Source organism: Scomber japonicus, chromosome 3 (assembly GCF_027409825.1).
Source record: "Scomber japonicus isolate fScoJap1 chromosome 3, fScoJap1.pri, whole genome shotgun sequence".
In the NCBI taxonomy this organism is placed as follows: domain Eukaryota; kingdom Metazoa; phylum Chordata; class Actinopteri; order Scombriformes; family Scombridae; genus Scomber; species Scomber japonicus.
In genome coordinates, this window is record NC_070580.1 from 38,763,966 (window position 1) to 38,779,758 (window position 15,793).

At 40.6% G+C, this 15,793-nt stretch overlaps 1 protein-coding gene across 1 annotated transcript in view; it reads left to right on the plus strand.

Annotated features, from left to right (window-relative positions):
* The window catches only part of LOC128355634 (metabotropic glutamate receptor 7-like), a 274,376-nt gene that overhangs the window by 203,721 nt on the left and 54,862 nt on the right, over positions 1-15,793 (plus strand). The window contains exon 5 of the mRNA XM_053315952.1: positions 7,258-7,395. Coding sequence (XP_053171927.1) covers positions 7,258-7,395 — 138 coding nt within the window. The remainder of the gene's footprint in view (positions 1-7,257; positions 7,396-15,793) is intronic.

Genomic DNA, 15,793 nt, shown 5'->3' on the forward strand with positions numbered 1-15,793 from the left:
ACCAGAAAAGAAACATTTATGTCATATCATATCACGATATCCAAAATCTAAGACGATATCTAGTCTCATATCACGATATCTACTGTATATAATATCGATATATTGCCCAATCTTAATGTAAAGTGATAAAGAAGAGATATAACTCCACTCTTAGTTTACTTTAAAACAGCTAAATAATCAAGCAGAAACACGAGGAGCTTAAAGTAACGCTGCTGTTTTTGGTTTATTGGGTTAGTTTAACAGTCTGTAATGATTTGGTACCAAGAACAATAACGGGCGTTCATTCAGCCAACAAAAACTAGCTTCGTAATACTACAAAAACTAGCTTAGTGATGTTTGAAAATGACAACTGTGGCAAAATAAATAAAAAAATAATGATGTTTAAATAAGTTGCAGCATCTGTGGATCACTATCTAACTAATAATATCCTTCATTCCTTAACTTTGTGTCTGTCAGTAAAGTTATCTGAGATTCAGTGAAGCAGCAGCAACCAAAACATGCAAACACGCAGCTAGGCTAACGAGACATTATCAAGCTAACGTTATTTTCAGTCCGATCTCTTTCACTGTTGCTATGAGAAGGATTAACAACAATATTGATATATTGCCCAATCTTAATTTAAAGTGATAAAGAAGAGATATAACTCCACTCTTAGTTTACTTTAAAACAGCTTTAAATAATCAAGCAGCAACACGAGGAGCTTAAAGTAACGCTGCTGGTTTTTGGTAATAAAGATATCTGCTGGACTGCGATGCGTTCACTGTCATACCAGAGACTCTAACGCTGCGTCTCAAATCTCTTCTTCTGCTCTTACACTTCTTAATGCTTAATGTTAGCAGAGGATCGCTATGGATGGTGCTGCTGAAAGTAACAGAAAACTGTTGTAAATCGAGCATTTCTACGTATGATTATCTCGTTATTTGATACTTTGGTCACATTTAATATGAGCGTCCAACAGTGTAATTATATATATATGACTGACAATAAAGAAAAGCACATTAGATCTCCTTTAAAGATGTCTTTTCTTCAGCTGTTAGGTCTCACGTTGCTTTATTCCCTTTATAACGTCAGACTTTCACTTCTAAATATACTTTAATTACATTTACAGTCTTCATTTACTTTCCATGAGTCCTTCAAACATGTTCTGGAGCTACAAAACAAATGAATAGACATTAAATTGTGTCTGACTGCAGGCCAGATTATTCCTGCAGCATCTCCTCACAGCTTGAAAGGAAACTAAATTAGAAACGTCCTTGTAATTACTCTTTGGATCGGAGCATTAGAGCAACAGTACGCACAGTGTACATTAACAAAAAAGAGAAAGAAAAGTAGGGATTCAACAATAATTGCATCTGGATGTAACCTCAAGGGCGAACACGGTGTTTGATCTTAATTTATATGAATCTGTTCCCTGATGGGACGTAGCCTACTTTATGGAGCAGAAATGTCAGATGTGAGTTTGTATTCAGGTCCTGAGGAAACGCTGAGAGAGAGAGAGAGAGAGAGATAGAGAGAGAGAGAGAGAGAGAGAGAGAAAACATCCAGTCATTAACACGCTGCACAGCTACACTGAGCTTTCCTTTCTTTTGTTGACTCATTCAGATTTAGTCTGTATATCAGAACCATAGACTGTACAGAAGAAATGGACGTAACATCCGTGACGTCACCCATTGGTTTGTGGACTGCTGCTCGGAAGCCAAGTCATGGGCGTAGCGGGGAGGTTGCTATGGTTACGAGGGCTGGATCTCGAGGACATTGGTCAATCAACCTGTCAATCAGGACGTAGCCACGCCCTAATGCATACCCTGCTTTATCGTCACATATAAAATCAGGGAGGCCAAAATGTCCCAAATGAACATCATACTGCATTGAAGAAGGCTTTAAACTAGCGATTGAGACCATAAACACATTTTGAAAACGTTTACTGAGGTTAGAAATCAAGTGAGAAGTTGGTGAATTCTCCATTGACTTGTATAGAGACGGTCGCCCCCTGGTGGCCTTTTGATAGAATGCAGCTCTGAATTACTTCTGCGCCTTATCGGAGCGTCTTCATTTAAAACCTTTATTAGTGCTACAGGTGCGCAGCTCTGAGGCTCTCTTCTCCAGCAGTAATGCTGCCTTGGAGCACGTAGAAATGTGATTCAAACTTTAAAACGGAGGAAAGCTTGTGCTCTCTCCAAAATACCAAACTGTTTTTACATAACATATAAACTTTTCAAACTATGAGCAGTCAAACGAGGAGTGGAAATCACTTTTTCTTCAAAGTTAGAGTGGAAGCGGCAGTTAGCTTGAGTGAGAGAAGCAGTAAAAGATAACCTTAATTTTTATTTTTAACTCGAGCTCACGGCCAAACCGTAAAAAGGAGACAAATAATTTTTGGTCAAAATGTAGACATAGGTGTTGGGATTCATAAAATGTGACTGTGACAGGCGGGGTCTGCACAAAATTTAAACGGGGGGGCCGAGAGCGGCAGCAATACCTGTCTCGCTCCCCATTGACCCTAATGTAATCGTCTTCTTTTTCCAAAACAATCTCACTCTGTGTTCACACTGAGCTTACTCGCTCATTTTAAGGAATATCTGAATAAAATAAACACTGTCAGAATCTGCCGGCTTCTGTGTCTCTCACGGTGTTTTCGGTTTTTGGACAGGAGTTACGGTTTTCTTACGGTTTGCAATTGTTCGGGACCTTGTCAGAAGCCAAATTCTGGGGCATTTTGAGAATTTCCAAGCAGATTGTCACATCGCCGTAGCAACCGTAGAACCTTAGCTGCCCTTAGCAACCGTAAGGCCTTAGCAACCTGTCGCTGGGCAGAAACTGAGCTACTTTTATGTGATTGGCTAATTCCTGTCTGTCTGTTTTAACTGAGCTAGCAGCCAAGCTAGTACTGATACTCTCTCTCGCTCTCTCTGTCTCTGTCTCTCTCTCTCTATACATATATATATATGTATATGTATGAGTTATATTGACACTCTTACTGCTCAAATGCAGGCAGGTATGGTGTGTGTGTGTGTGTGTGTGTGTGTGTGTGTGTGTGTGTGTGTGTGTGTGTCTGTGTGTGTGTTTGTACACGCTATGTTGTGTGCTAACAGGGTATGTATGAAGGGTAAAGTGCTGTAGTGTAGTGCTTAGAGTTAGCGCATGTTGCTACTGCCTTGTGCTCTGTGTGCTACTCTCTGCTTACATCTACTGTTACACTTGATACTGACCAGTAAGATGTACATGGACTGCTGAGTTTAAAACAACATAACAGGGAAAAAGTGTGATTGAACATGAATTACTCAATGCAACAGTGTACAGTGTAAAAACACAAATAAGGCAGTAACAAATAAGGTTTGTCTAGATAATCATTTCATAAATATGTTAGTAAATAGTTTTAAAAGCAGCATCTGCTTTGTTAAAACTAAACCACATGGACACTGAAACACATTATTGACCCTTATATGAACATTATTGTAAGAATACGTCTTATTGCTGTTAAATGAGTTGAAAGTCAGTCGGTTTGGGATCAGATGTTTCACTCTTTATAAAGCTTTCAGTTCATCGTGCAGAGCTTTAACTGCCCCCCCCCTCCTCCTCCCGGCTGAGCTCAGTTTCCTCCCTCCCAGAATCCCTTTCAGCACATCACTGAGTAAATTATGAGCTACATCTCTCACTGTAATGGACTCTTTTCAACTTTTATTCTCTTGTCTTCTCTTTCTCTGCGGCTCTTTTATGTCTGCCTTTAACTGCCCCCCATACCCCCCCCTACCTCGCCCTCCGCCACAGCCATCTTCCACTCTGCTGACTTGAAGCTGCGTGCAAGGGGAAACTTAAAGAGGTCAAGATCCTAATTTTAGCCTGTCAGAAATTATTAAAATTCATGCGTGGCTGACATCATGGCAGCGTGTCAAGGACATCAGAGCGTATCAGTGACAGAGAGACTGCAGAGGAATGGGAGATGTCTAAGTGCTCTTCTAAAGATGAAGGACTCCCATCCTCATAACTCAATTTCCAGAGCTGACTGTTGTGAGTATCTGAGTGATCGAGTGGACGAGACAAAGCCGTCAACAAAAGGCAGAAATGGATTCTGACTCGATTGCGAACGCTCCTTTTGAAACGTTCTCATTTTTCAGGCTCTGGTGATTTGATAAGGATCAGACTTTAAATGGTACATCACAGAGCAGAGATGGAGTCCAGCTCTTTAAAACTGATACCTCTGATATTGAAAGTCCTCTAAATACAGAGCTCATAAACTACAGATATCAATCAAGGTCATTAAATATGAATCAGAAGACGAGGTGGCAAATAAACTGGTTCGGTTCCTTTAACATGGACAGAATATCACTAAGGCCAAGTCCACATGTACCAAAACGATCTTTTCCCTCCGTTTTCCCTGGCATCGTTTCAACGGATCCATCTCAACACGCTACTTCATATTCCAGCCTGTAGGCGGCGCCACATCTAACATCCTCAATCAGTCTGTTTAAGTGTGACTGTGTCATTTTAACAGAGTTACACAGACTGACTCTAACAGGCAGCACTCGGTTTGCTAACACAAACACAATAGTTACTCCACTGCAGCTGTTTCCCCGGTGTATGTTCAAACACACGGTGCGTTCAAGGCCCGCTGTATGTTCAAACACACGGTGTGTTCAAGGACCCGCTGTATGTTCAAACACATGGTGCGTTCAAGGACCCGTGGTGCGTTCAAAGATTTAGGCCTTTGTGTTTAGGGCCCGGGGGAACGCGCGCAGCCTATTAAAGCCTTGGATCTATGTCCATGGCAGAGGCTGAATCTGTTGACTGTATGTTATCACAGTTTGAAGGCTAAGCTCGAGGGGTGTGGCGATGACATCATCGAAACGAAGGTATGCATCTACACCATCCAAACAAACACTCAAGGGCTGTGTTTTCATCCTGGGACCGGGTTTCAGAAAGCTTCGTTTTCAGGCGTTTACAGTATTCGTTTGGACGATCGGCCAAAACGATGCAAAACATCTGCGTTTAAACCAAAAAGCGTCTCCGTGTGGATGATGGCCCCTAAGACTCAGGAGAGAACATCCCATCTGCCCAGATATCAAGAAGACAACGTACTAGTTTAATAGTCCTGGTCAGACTTTTCATTCATTCTGCTGCTAGCTGTTAGTAAAGGTTCATTTCACTCAACAAGTTGGGATCATCTTCTCTCTACAAACCAACCACTGCAGAGTTCAGATCTGCCAGAACCAACAACACCATTAATGACTGACTCACTTATCTTCTCAATGAATCAATTAATTCATTGATTGATTGGTCTCCACAATCATCATGCTTGTTACCATTTCTGAAATCTCAATAAGTTAATCTGTAAATGTCTTGTTTAGTCAGATGATAAATTCTACTGTGATGGAAAACCAACCTTGACCCATCAAATATTTAGCTTTAACAATTACTTAAATATGAAATAATTGTCATCTGACCGTAATAATTGACTAATTGTTGATTTATTCCAAAAACCAGCTCAAACTGTTCAAAGAATCAATCATATTTGAGATCACAACTTTCTCCCTCCTTCCTTCCTTCATTACTCCCTCCTTTCCTTCCTTCTTCCTTTCTTCCTTCCTTCCTTTGTCTTCCCTTCCTTTGTCCTTTCCTCCTTTCCTTCTTACTTCTTCCATCCATCCATCCCTCTCTCCCATCCATCCGTCCTTCCTCCTTTCCTTCCTTCATTCCTCCCTCCCATCCATCCGTCCTTCCTCCCTTCCTTCCTTCGTCTCTTCTCATGTTTTATCATCATTGAAACATGATTATAGATAATTAACTGTGACACTAAGGGAATAACAGAGCAACACATTCATCTTCATATAAAACATTCAAAATAATAAAACATATATCTGATGCTTTACAATTACATTTTATAACAACATATTTTATTTATACATTGTTTTAAAGACACAAAGACTGATTTCACTCTGATGTTAAACTAGATTCTATCATTTATGTTGTTCATTCACGATTGAATAAATGTCTTTTTTTGTGTGTTTTTTTTTCCTCCCTTTGACCTGCTTCCTGTTTATCTTCATAGTTAATGATAATCTCTTAATGTTCTTATGTGATTAGAAACCTACACGCCACCTTCCTCCTCTCCGGGAGCATTGTGCTGTTTGCATATAGGTGATGCACACGCAGCTATTCCTGCTGTTTCTATTCATTGCTCTGGATCTGTCCTCTTCATGCCAAACCTTTTATTAGCATATGTAAAGGTTTATTGTTATGTAAAGGTTTATCGTGGTGTTGGCAAGTGTTTGGACAGCAGCGTTTGATCCGTGTTAACTGGAAAGAGAAAGTGCTTTAACACGGTTTGTTTTATGACTCTGGAACATCTACATTTAGTGTCAGGAAGATATTTTTGGGTCTTTTTTTATATTTCTGTTGCCACCTGCATCACCTCATGTTTCTAATAATGTTCTCTCGTGTTTATCTGGTTGCTAACAGCAGCAGGATGATGTGTTTATATATGTCTCCATGTGGTTTAGTTTAAATTTAAAGGGTTAAAATGTGAAAATAAACGTATGAATAACTTCACACATTCTTTTTTTGTGGACCCAGCATCAAATTTCTGCTTTTAATCCATTTAGAGAGAATATATTAGAGGATTATGGTAAAAATGTCTAAGTGGTGTAACCATAAAAACAGTAAATAGTCAATAAAACACCATATGAACTAGTTTGGCATGATCTTCCTTCCTTCCTTCCTTCCTCCCTTCCTTCCTTCCTTCCTTCCTTCCTACCTAACACCATATCAACTAGTGTGGCATGATCTTACATTATAACTTTTATATTAAATAAAGCTAATGGAATACTATTGTTCTAAATATTACATTTCATCTTAATTTCTCCCTCCTTTCCTTCCTTCTTCCTCCTTTCTTCCTCCTTCCCTCCCTTCCTTCTTTTTCCATTCCTTCCTCTCTCCCTCCTTTCCTTCCTTCTTCCTCCCTTCCTTCCATCCATCCTTCCTCCCTCCCTCCTTTCCTTCCTTCTTCCTCCCTTCCCTCCTCCCTCCCTCCCTCCTTTCCTTCCTTGACTGGAGGACAACAGGAGGGTTAATGTACATTTTAACAAACCTGATGCTGCTTTTTTAACTATTTTTTTTAACATTCCTTATTTGTGACTGACTCATTTACATAAAAGCAATTATTTAAAAGCAGATCAACTCTTGCGTGTCCTCATCTAGCTGCGTGATAATGAGCGAACTTGCTGGTGTTTAACTGACCCGTTACTTGTTGTCTGTTTTCAGGGTTCGATGCGTACTTCACATCTCGAACGCTGGAGAACAACCGCAGGAACGTTTGGTTCGCTGAGTACTGGGAGGAGAACTTCAACTGCAAACTGATGAGCTCCTCCAAGAAAGACGAGAGCAGCAGGAAGTGCACAGGTGAGACGGAGCCGGGTGTGAGGGGTCAGGTGAAACGGAGCCAGGTGTGAGGGGTCAGGTGAGACGGAGCCAGGTGTGATGGGTCAGGTGAGACGGAGCCGGGTGTGATGGGTCAGGTGAGATGGAGCCAGGTGTGACGGGTCAGGTGATACGGAGCCGGGTGTGATGGGTCAGGTGAAACAGAGCCAGGTGAGACGGAGCCAGGTGTGAGGGGTCAGGTGTGACGGAGCCAGGTGAGACGGAGCCAGGTGTAAGGGGTCAGGTGTGACGGGTCAGGTGAGACGGAGCCGGGTGTGATGGGTCAGGTGAAACGGAGCCATGTGAGACGGAGACGGATGTGAGGGGTCAGGTGAGACGGAGCCAGGTGTGAGGGGTCAGGCTAGACGGAGCCAGGTGTGATGGGTCAGGTGAGACAGAGCTGGGGTGATGGGTCAGGTGAGACGGAGCCGGGTGTGATGGGTCAGGTGAGACGGAGCCAGGTGTGATGGGTCAGATGAAACGGAGCCAGGTGAGATGGGTCAGGTGAAACGGAGCCAGGTGTGATGGGTCAGGAGAGACGGAGCCAGGTGAGATGGGTCAGGTGTGCACGCTCCAGCAGTACGATGTGGATGCTTGAATCATTACGTGGCTCCAATTAGAGACTGGGACTGTCACTGAGGTTAAATCACAGACGGCTCCTTTCAGCTTGAGCGGCTGCTTTGTTGTTGGCACATTGGAAGGTGTGTGAGGATTAGAAGGTGTGTGAGGAAAGATGTGTGTGAGGTGGAACTAATATAAATGAAATACACAGAAATATACTTCACACCAAGTCTTCACAGTTATCATCAGCTCCATGTGTCACTGTAGTGTTAGTGTTTAATGACCTGAAAACTGTAGCTAATAAAAACAATGTAGTTGAAAAGCAATTAAAAGCTTATAGCATCTTCATCAAGTGGTAATTAAGAAAACAGAAAGAACAGAAAGATCTTCATCACTTATACTCTGTTGGATAATAATAATAAAGTCTTAAATGGAATATACAGAGTGTGAAACCACCACTGGTCCTTTTTACATCTCTATTTAGTTGGTTTTGAGTCTTTTTTTAGTCTGTTTAAATAGTTATGAGTCTCTGTAGTTACTCTATCTCACTGTTACTATGGCAACTAGATGGCTGCTGTCACTCAAACTAACTCAAGGTTGAATTTAGTCTTTTTGGTAATTGTGTCATTAGTCATTTTTATGTCTCTATTGTAATTTTTGCATCTTATTTGGTAGTTCTGAGTCTCTCTTTATTCATTTTTATGTTTATTGTCATTGTTTTGGTCTTTTGTTAGTATTTTTGTGTCTCTTTTTAGTAGGTTTGGGTCTCTTTCGTCACTCTGCCTCACCGTTACTATGGCAACTGGATGGCAGCTGTCACTCAAACCAACTGTAGATTGTTTTTGTGCTTCTCGTTGGTAGTTTTTAGGTCTGTGTTTTTAGTAGTTTTGAATCTCCTTTAGATAGATAGATTGTTTATTTGTCCTTTCGGAAAATTGTTCTGTGCCGTTTTCAGTGCATCTGATAAAAGTACAAAGACATTACAATAAACAAGAACACAATAGACAAACCATACACCCCCCCTCCCAGGACAAAAAGACAGGTTGACAATAGGACAAAAAACCCAACTTAAATACAGTACAATACTAAAGTGCAATGTGCTATTCAGTCTTAGTTGTCTTATTTAACATGGATATGCTGGTAGGTATGAATGAAGGCATCCTGAGCCTCCTACCTGAGCCTCCTACCTGAGCCTCCTACCTGAGCCTCCTACCTGAGGGCAACAACTCATATGTGTGATGTAAAGGGTGTGAGAGATCCTCACATATATTATTTGCCTTCTTTACCACTCTTGTTTCAACAGTCATGGCCATGCTATTAATTGGCTTTAGCCAATAATATGTCTTAATTGTCATTTTTGCATCTGCTTTGGTAGTTTTGAGTCTCTGTGTCCAGTTGTTTTTATTTCTCTGGAGTCATTTTGAGTCTTTTTAGTAATTTTTAATCACTCAATCTCACTGTTACTACGGCAACTCGATGGCGGCTGTCACTCAAACTAACTCCAGGTTGATTTTAGTCTTTTTGTGATTGCCATTTTCTTGTCTCTATTGTCATTTTTGCATCTTATTTGGTAGTTCTGAGTCTCTTTGCTTGTTTTGAGTCTCATTTTTATAAATATATTATGTTTATTGTCATTTTTCTAGTGTCTCTTTTTAGTAGTTTTGGGTCTCTATAATCACTCTGCCTCACCGTTACTATGGCAACTGGATGGCAGCTGTCACTCAAACCAACTGTAGATTGTTTTTGTGCTTCTCGTTGGTAGTTTTGGGTCTGTGTTTTTAGTAGTTTTTATTTCTCTGTAGTCATTTTGAGTCTTTTAGTAGTTTTTAATCACTCCATCTCACTGTTACTACGGCAACTAGCTGGCCGCTGTGACTCAAACTCAGTGCAGGTTGTTTTTTTGGACATTACAACCTGCTGCGTTGTTTTATCTGAGATGACAGACGTGACTCTTCAGCGCCACCTCCTGGTTTCACTGTTTAACGTGATTCATCTGAACAGTGTTTCTGCTCATGCTCATTATGAAGAGTTTGAGTTGTATTTATAATAGTTTTTGGACAGAAACAGAGGAATGAATCAGTGCATTGATTTGTCTACAAAAGGAAAAGTAGAGAACATGCAGCAGATGTGTTAAAACCAGCCAGTTAATCACATGAACAGCATGAACACAGTGGAAGATATTCACTCACTCTAACATTGGCATCGATGTAACTGGAAACAAATATAAATGAGCAGCAGTTAGTCTGATTTACATAAAGTGCAGCTGTTTAAAGAGCTGATTTAGTGCCGTCTTGGCTCTGTTTAAACTTTATTTACCCTCTACTGCAGCTCTGAAACAACACAGTAAAGAGGAAGAAGAGATTCCAGGCACAAACAAAGCTAATATCACAGCGGTAATCAAGTCTAACAATGCATATCGACTTTTAGCTTCTTTTCTCTGGAGGATGTCGGGAGGGAAAGTAAAGCTGCATTTGAAATGGTAAACAGCAAACTCATATAAGTCTCTCTGCTCTGTAATCAATAATGCATAACAATCAGAAGCCCAGTCAACACTGATCAACCTGTTATATTAACAGTATTGATCCAACAGAAGAACATATAACCTGGTCTCTCCTCCTCCTCCTCTATTATCTCCTGCTCCTCTGTCCCAATAATGACATTTATCTGATTGATATTTAAACCTTCACATTCCTTCTCAGATGAATCCTCAGCTCCTAACTTATTGTCTGGTTTCTTCCCTTTTTTTTTTCCCTGTGACTCTTTGTTCCTCCTTCCCTCCCTCCACATTATAATTCGAGGCAGCAGCAGAGACGTCTGGGATCATCTGTGCCCCCCAGAACTAAAACCTTCAATTACATAATGAACACGCCTTCTGTGCCATTTCAGGATGATTGACTCTCTGTGAACCCTCGGAGCAGCAGCAGGCTTCAGCAGACAGCTTCATTCTATCAAACCTTCCTAATGACTCTCACTCAGCTCTGTCAGTGAGGAGGGGGGGGGGGGGGCTGCAGCATCAGCAGGAATCAGCATTACTTTTCTTTATATGGACAGAAGTGATGAATGATCAGGGTAATGGTTGTAACTGGACATTGTGTTTTTCTTTAAGTCTTCTATAAGAACAGTGTCAGTGTTGTTGGTTTCCAGTCAGTTTGAGTCTCTTTTAGTTGTTTTCAGTATTATTTTAGAGGTTTTTGTGTCTCTATAGTCAGTTTTGCATCACTTTTTGTTCGTTTTGCGTCTCTTTAAACATTTTTTGTCTTTTTTTAAATGGTAAATGGTAAACAGGCTGTGCTTTCATGTGGGAATGTTGGGTCTCTTTAAATTAAAACCTGAAGAGTTCGGTTTAGACCTGCTCTATGTGGAAAGAGCCTTGAGGTGACTTTGTCGTGATTTGGCGCTATACAAATAAAGATTGATTGATTGATACTTATAAAGCACTTTTCTAGTCATTATGAACACTCAAAGTGCTTTTACACTACATCTCATTCACACTGATGGCGGTCACTACCAAGCAGAGGGAAGCTAGCCATTCATACACATTCATACAGCGTTGGCACAGCAACAGGAGCAATGTGGGGTTAAGTGTCTTGCCCAATCTTCTTGATGGACGACCACTACTTTTTTGCTCATTCTCAGTTTTTTAAATTGTTTTTGAGTCTCTCCAGCCATTATTGGGTCTCTTTCTTGGTGGTTTTGAGTCTCTGTAGTCATTTTTGCCTCTCTTTCTTGGTCATATTGAGTCTCTTTAAACATGTTTGTGTCTTTTTTTCGTACTTTTTGTGCCTGTAGTAATTTTCCAACTCTACTTTTTGTGGTTTTGAGTCTCTGCAGTCATGTTAAGTCCCTTTTATAAGTTGTTTTTGTCTCTCTGTAGGCATTTTTACCATCTCTTTTTGGGTTATTTTCAGTCTCGTTTTAACAGTTTTGAGTCTCTTTGTGTCTGTTTTCAGTGTTTGTTGTGTCTCTGTAGGCATTGTAGCTTCTCCTTTTGGTCCTTTTGAGTCTCTTTAGTCATTTCAAGTCTCTTTCTTAGTCGTTCTTGAGTCTCTTTTTGATAGTTTTGAGTCTCTTTTTGGTCATTTCGAGTGTCTTTTAAGCATTTTGGGTCTCTTTTTGAATGTTTTTTGTGTCTCTTTAGTCATTTTGGTGTCTCTTTTTAATGTTTTTGAATCTCTAAAATTGTTTAGTGTCTCTTTTTGGTAGTTTTGAGTCTTTGTAGTCATTTTGAGTCTCTTGTAGTTGTTTTTGTATCACTGTTGGTTTCTCTTTTTGCTCCTTTTGAGTCTCTTTAGTCGTTTTCAGTCTGTTTTTAGATATGATGTGTGTCTTCAGGCATCTCTTTGTCATTTTGTTTCTCTTTGTGTCTCTTTTTAATATTTGTTTGTGTCTCTGTAGTCATCTTTTGATAGTTCTGAGTCTCTTTTAAGACATTTCTGTGTGCTTGTTTTGCATTTTGCAGTAATCCAGGTGGAATTAGGTGTTATGTGCTAATTAGTAGAAAATACTGTATACACATAAGACACAGGGATGAGTGGTGACTGAGGATTAGTTAACCATCTGTGATTTTATTGTTAATTATTTGGCAGCTCTGCAGATTCACAGCAGCTTTGACTCTATCTGCTGTTTCTCCTCCTCTAAGCTTTGTTGGTTTCCTCACAGAGAACGAGCCAAAGCACACGGCAGAAAACACGCCTGTATCTGAGCTGTGGCTATATGTTCATCCTCACCCAGGGTATGGATAGATGGATAGATAGATAGATAGATAGATAGATAGATAGATAGATGGATAGATAGATAGATAGACAGACAGACAGATAGATAGATAGATAGATAGATAGATAGATAGATAGATAGATAGATAGATAGATAGATAGATAGATAGATAGATAGATAGATAGATAGATAGATAGATGATAATGGATGGAAAGATGGATGGATGGAAGATAATGGATTGATGGATGGATGGATTGATAGATGGATGGATGATAATGGATTGATAGATGGATGGGTAGATAGATAGATAGATAGATAGATAGATAGATGATGGATGGATTGATAGATGGATTGATAGATGGATGGATGGAAGATAATGGATTGATGGATGGATGGATTGATAGATGGATGGATGATAATGGATTGATAGATGGATGGGTAGATAGATAGATAGATAGATTGATAGATAGATGATGGATGGATGGATGATAATGGATAGATAGATGGATGCATGGATGATAATGGATGGATTGATGGATGGATGGATGGATGATAATGGATGGATAGATGGGTGGACAGAAGGATAGATGGATGGATAGATGGCTTGATTGATGGATGGATAGATTGATTGATGGATGGATGGATGATGGATGGATGGATAGATGGATAGATAGATAGATAGATAGATAGATAGATAGATAGATAGATAGATAGATAGATAGATAGATAGATAGATAGATAGATAGATGATAATGGATGAATGAATGGATGATAATGGATAGATAGATTGATAGATAGATTGATGGATGGATGGATGGATGGATGATAATGGATTGATAGAAGGATAGATGGATGGATGGATTGATGGATTGATAGAAGAATAGATGGCTTAATAGATGGATGGATGGATGGATGGATAGATAGATTGATAGATGGATGGATGGATGATAATGGATGGATAGATGGATGGATGGATGATAATGGATGGATGTATGGAATGAATGGATGGATGGATGGATGGATGGATGGATGTATGGATGTATGGATGGATAGATGGATGTATGGATAGATGGATGGATAGATGGATGGATGGATGATAATGGATGGATGTATGGAATGAATGGATGGATGGATGGATGGATGGATGGATGGATAGATGGATGGATAGATGGATTGACAGATGGATAGATGGATGATAATGGATGGATGGATGGATGGATGGATGGATGATAATGGATTGATGGATGGATGGATGGATGATAATGGATGAATTGATAGATGAATTGATAGATGGATGGATGGATGGATGATAATGGATAGATGGATGATGGATGGATGGATGATAATGGATGGATGATGGATGGATGGAAGGATGGATAGATGAATTGATAGATGGATGGATGTATGGATGGATGTATGGATGATAATAGATAGACAGATTAATAGATGGATGGATGGGTGGATGGATGGATGGATGGATGATAATGGATAGATAGATGGATGGATGGATGATAATGGATAGATAGATGGATGGATGGATGATAATGGATGGATGGATGGATGATAATGGATGGATGGATGGATGATAATGGATTGATAGATGGATGATAATGGATGGATGGATGATGATGGATGGATGGATGATAATGGATGGATGGATGGATGGATAGATGGATGGATGATGATGGATGGATGGATGATAATGGATGGATGGATAGATGGATGGATGATTATGGATGGATGGATAGATAGATGGATGATAATGGATGGATGGATAGATGGATTGATTGATGGATGGATGGATGGACTGATAGATAGATAGATAGATGATAATGGATGGATGGATGGATGGATGGATGGATGGATGGATGGATAGATCCACATGCTTTTTGACTTGTAGAAAATAATCAGGACGTCTTCAACAGTTCAGATTTACGATGCGGCCGCACACACATCGCCATCACGGCCGTAATGTGTGTGAAGAAGCTCCGCCCGCTGTTATGACTGTAATAAAGCTCCGCCCGCTGTTATGACTGTAATAAAGCTCCGCCCGCTGTTATGACTGTAATAAAGCTCCGCCCGCTGTTATGACTGTAATAAAGCTCCGCCCGCTGTAATGACTGTAATAAAGCTCCGCCCGCTGTTATGACTGTAATAAAGCTCCGCCCGCTGTTATGACTGTAATAAAGCTCCGCCCGCTGTTATGACTGTAATAAAGCTCCGCCCGCTCTTATGACTGTAATAAAGCTCCGCCCGCTGTTATGACTGTAATAAAGCTCCGCCCGCTCTTATGACTGTAATAAAGCTCCGCCCGCTGTTATGACTGTAATAAAGCTCCGCCCGCTGTTATGACTGTAATAAAGCTCCGCCCGCTCTTATGACTGTAATAAAGCTCCGCCCGCTGTTATGACTGTAATAAAGCTCCGCCCGCTCTTATGACTGTAATAAAGCTCCGCCCGCTGTTATGACTGTAATAAAGCTCCGCCCGCTGTTATGACTGTAATAAAGCTCCGCCCGCTGTTATGACTGTAATAAAGCTCCGCCCGCTGTTATGACTGTAATAAAGCTCCGCCCGCTGTTATGACTGTAATAAAGCTCCGCCCGCTGTTATGACTGTAATAAAGCTCCGCCCGCTGTTATGACTGTAATAAAGCTCCGCCCGCTGTTATGACTGTAATAAAGCTCCGCCCGCTGTTATGACTGTAATAAAGCTCCGCCCGCTGTTATGACTGTAATAAAGCTGCCACACGCCGCAGCATTAGGATGAAGGCTTCGGGTTTGTTACAGGACGTTTACTCACTGGCCGCTTCACAATAAAGCATCAGTCACACTGAGTGGGTTTTATGCTGCGGTGTTATCCTCCTGAAGAGAGGAGCCTGATTATATCCGTCTGGAGGAGGAGGAGGGGGGGGGGGGGTTTACTTCTGTATTAAACTCACACAGTAATTAACGCTGTAATGCAGGAAGTGGATCAATCATAAATCATCACTCATCATCTCTTTTTGGTCCTTTGAGTCTCTTTAGTCATTTCAAGTCTCTTCCTTGGTCGTTCTTGTGTCTCTTTTTAATAGTTTTGAGTCTTTTTTTAGTCACCCAGTATAACCCA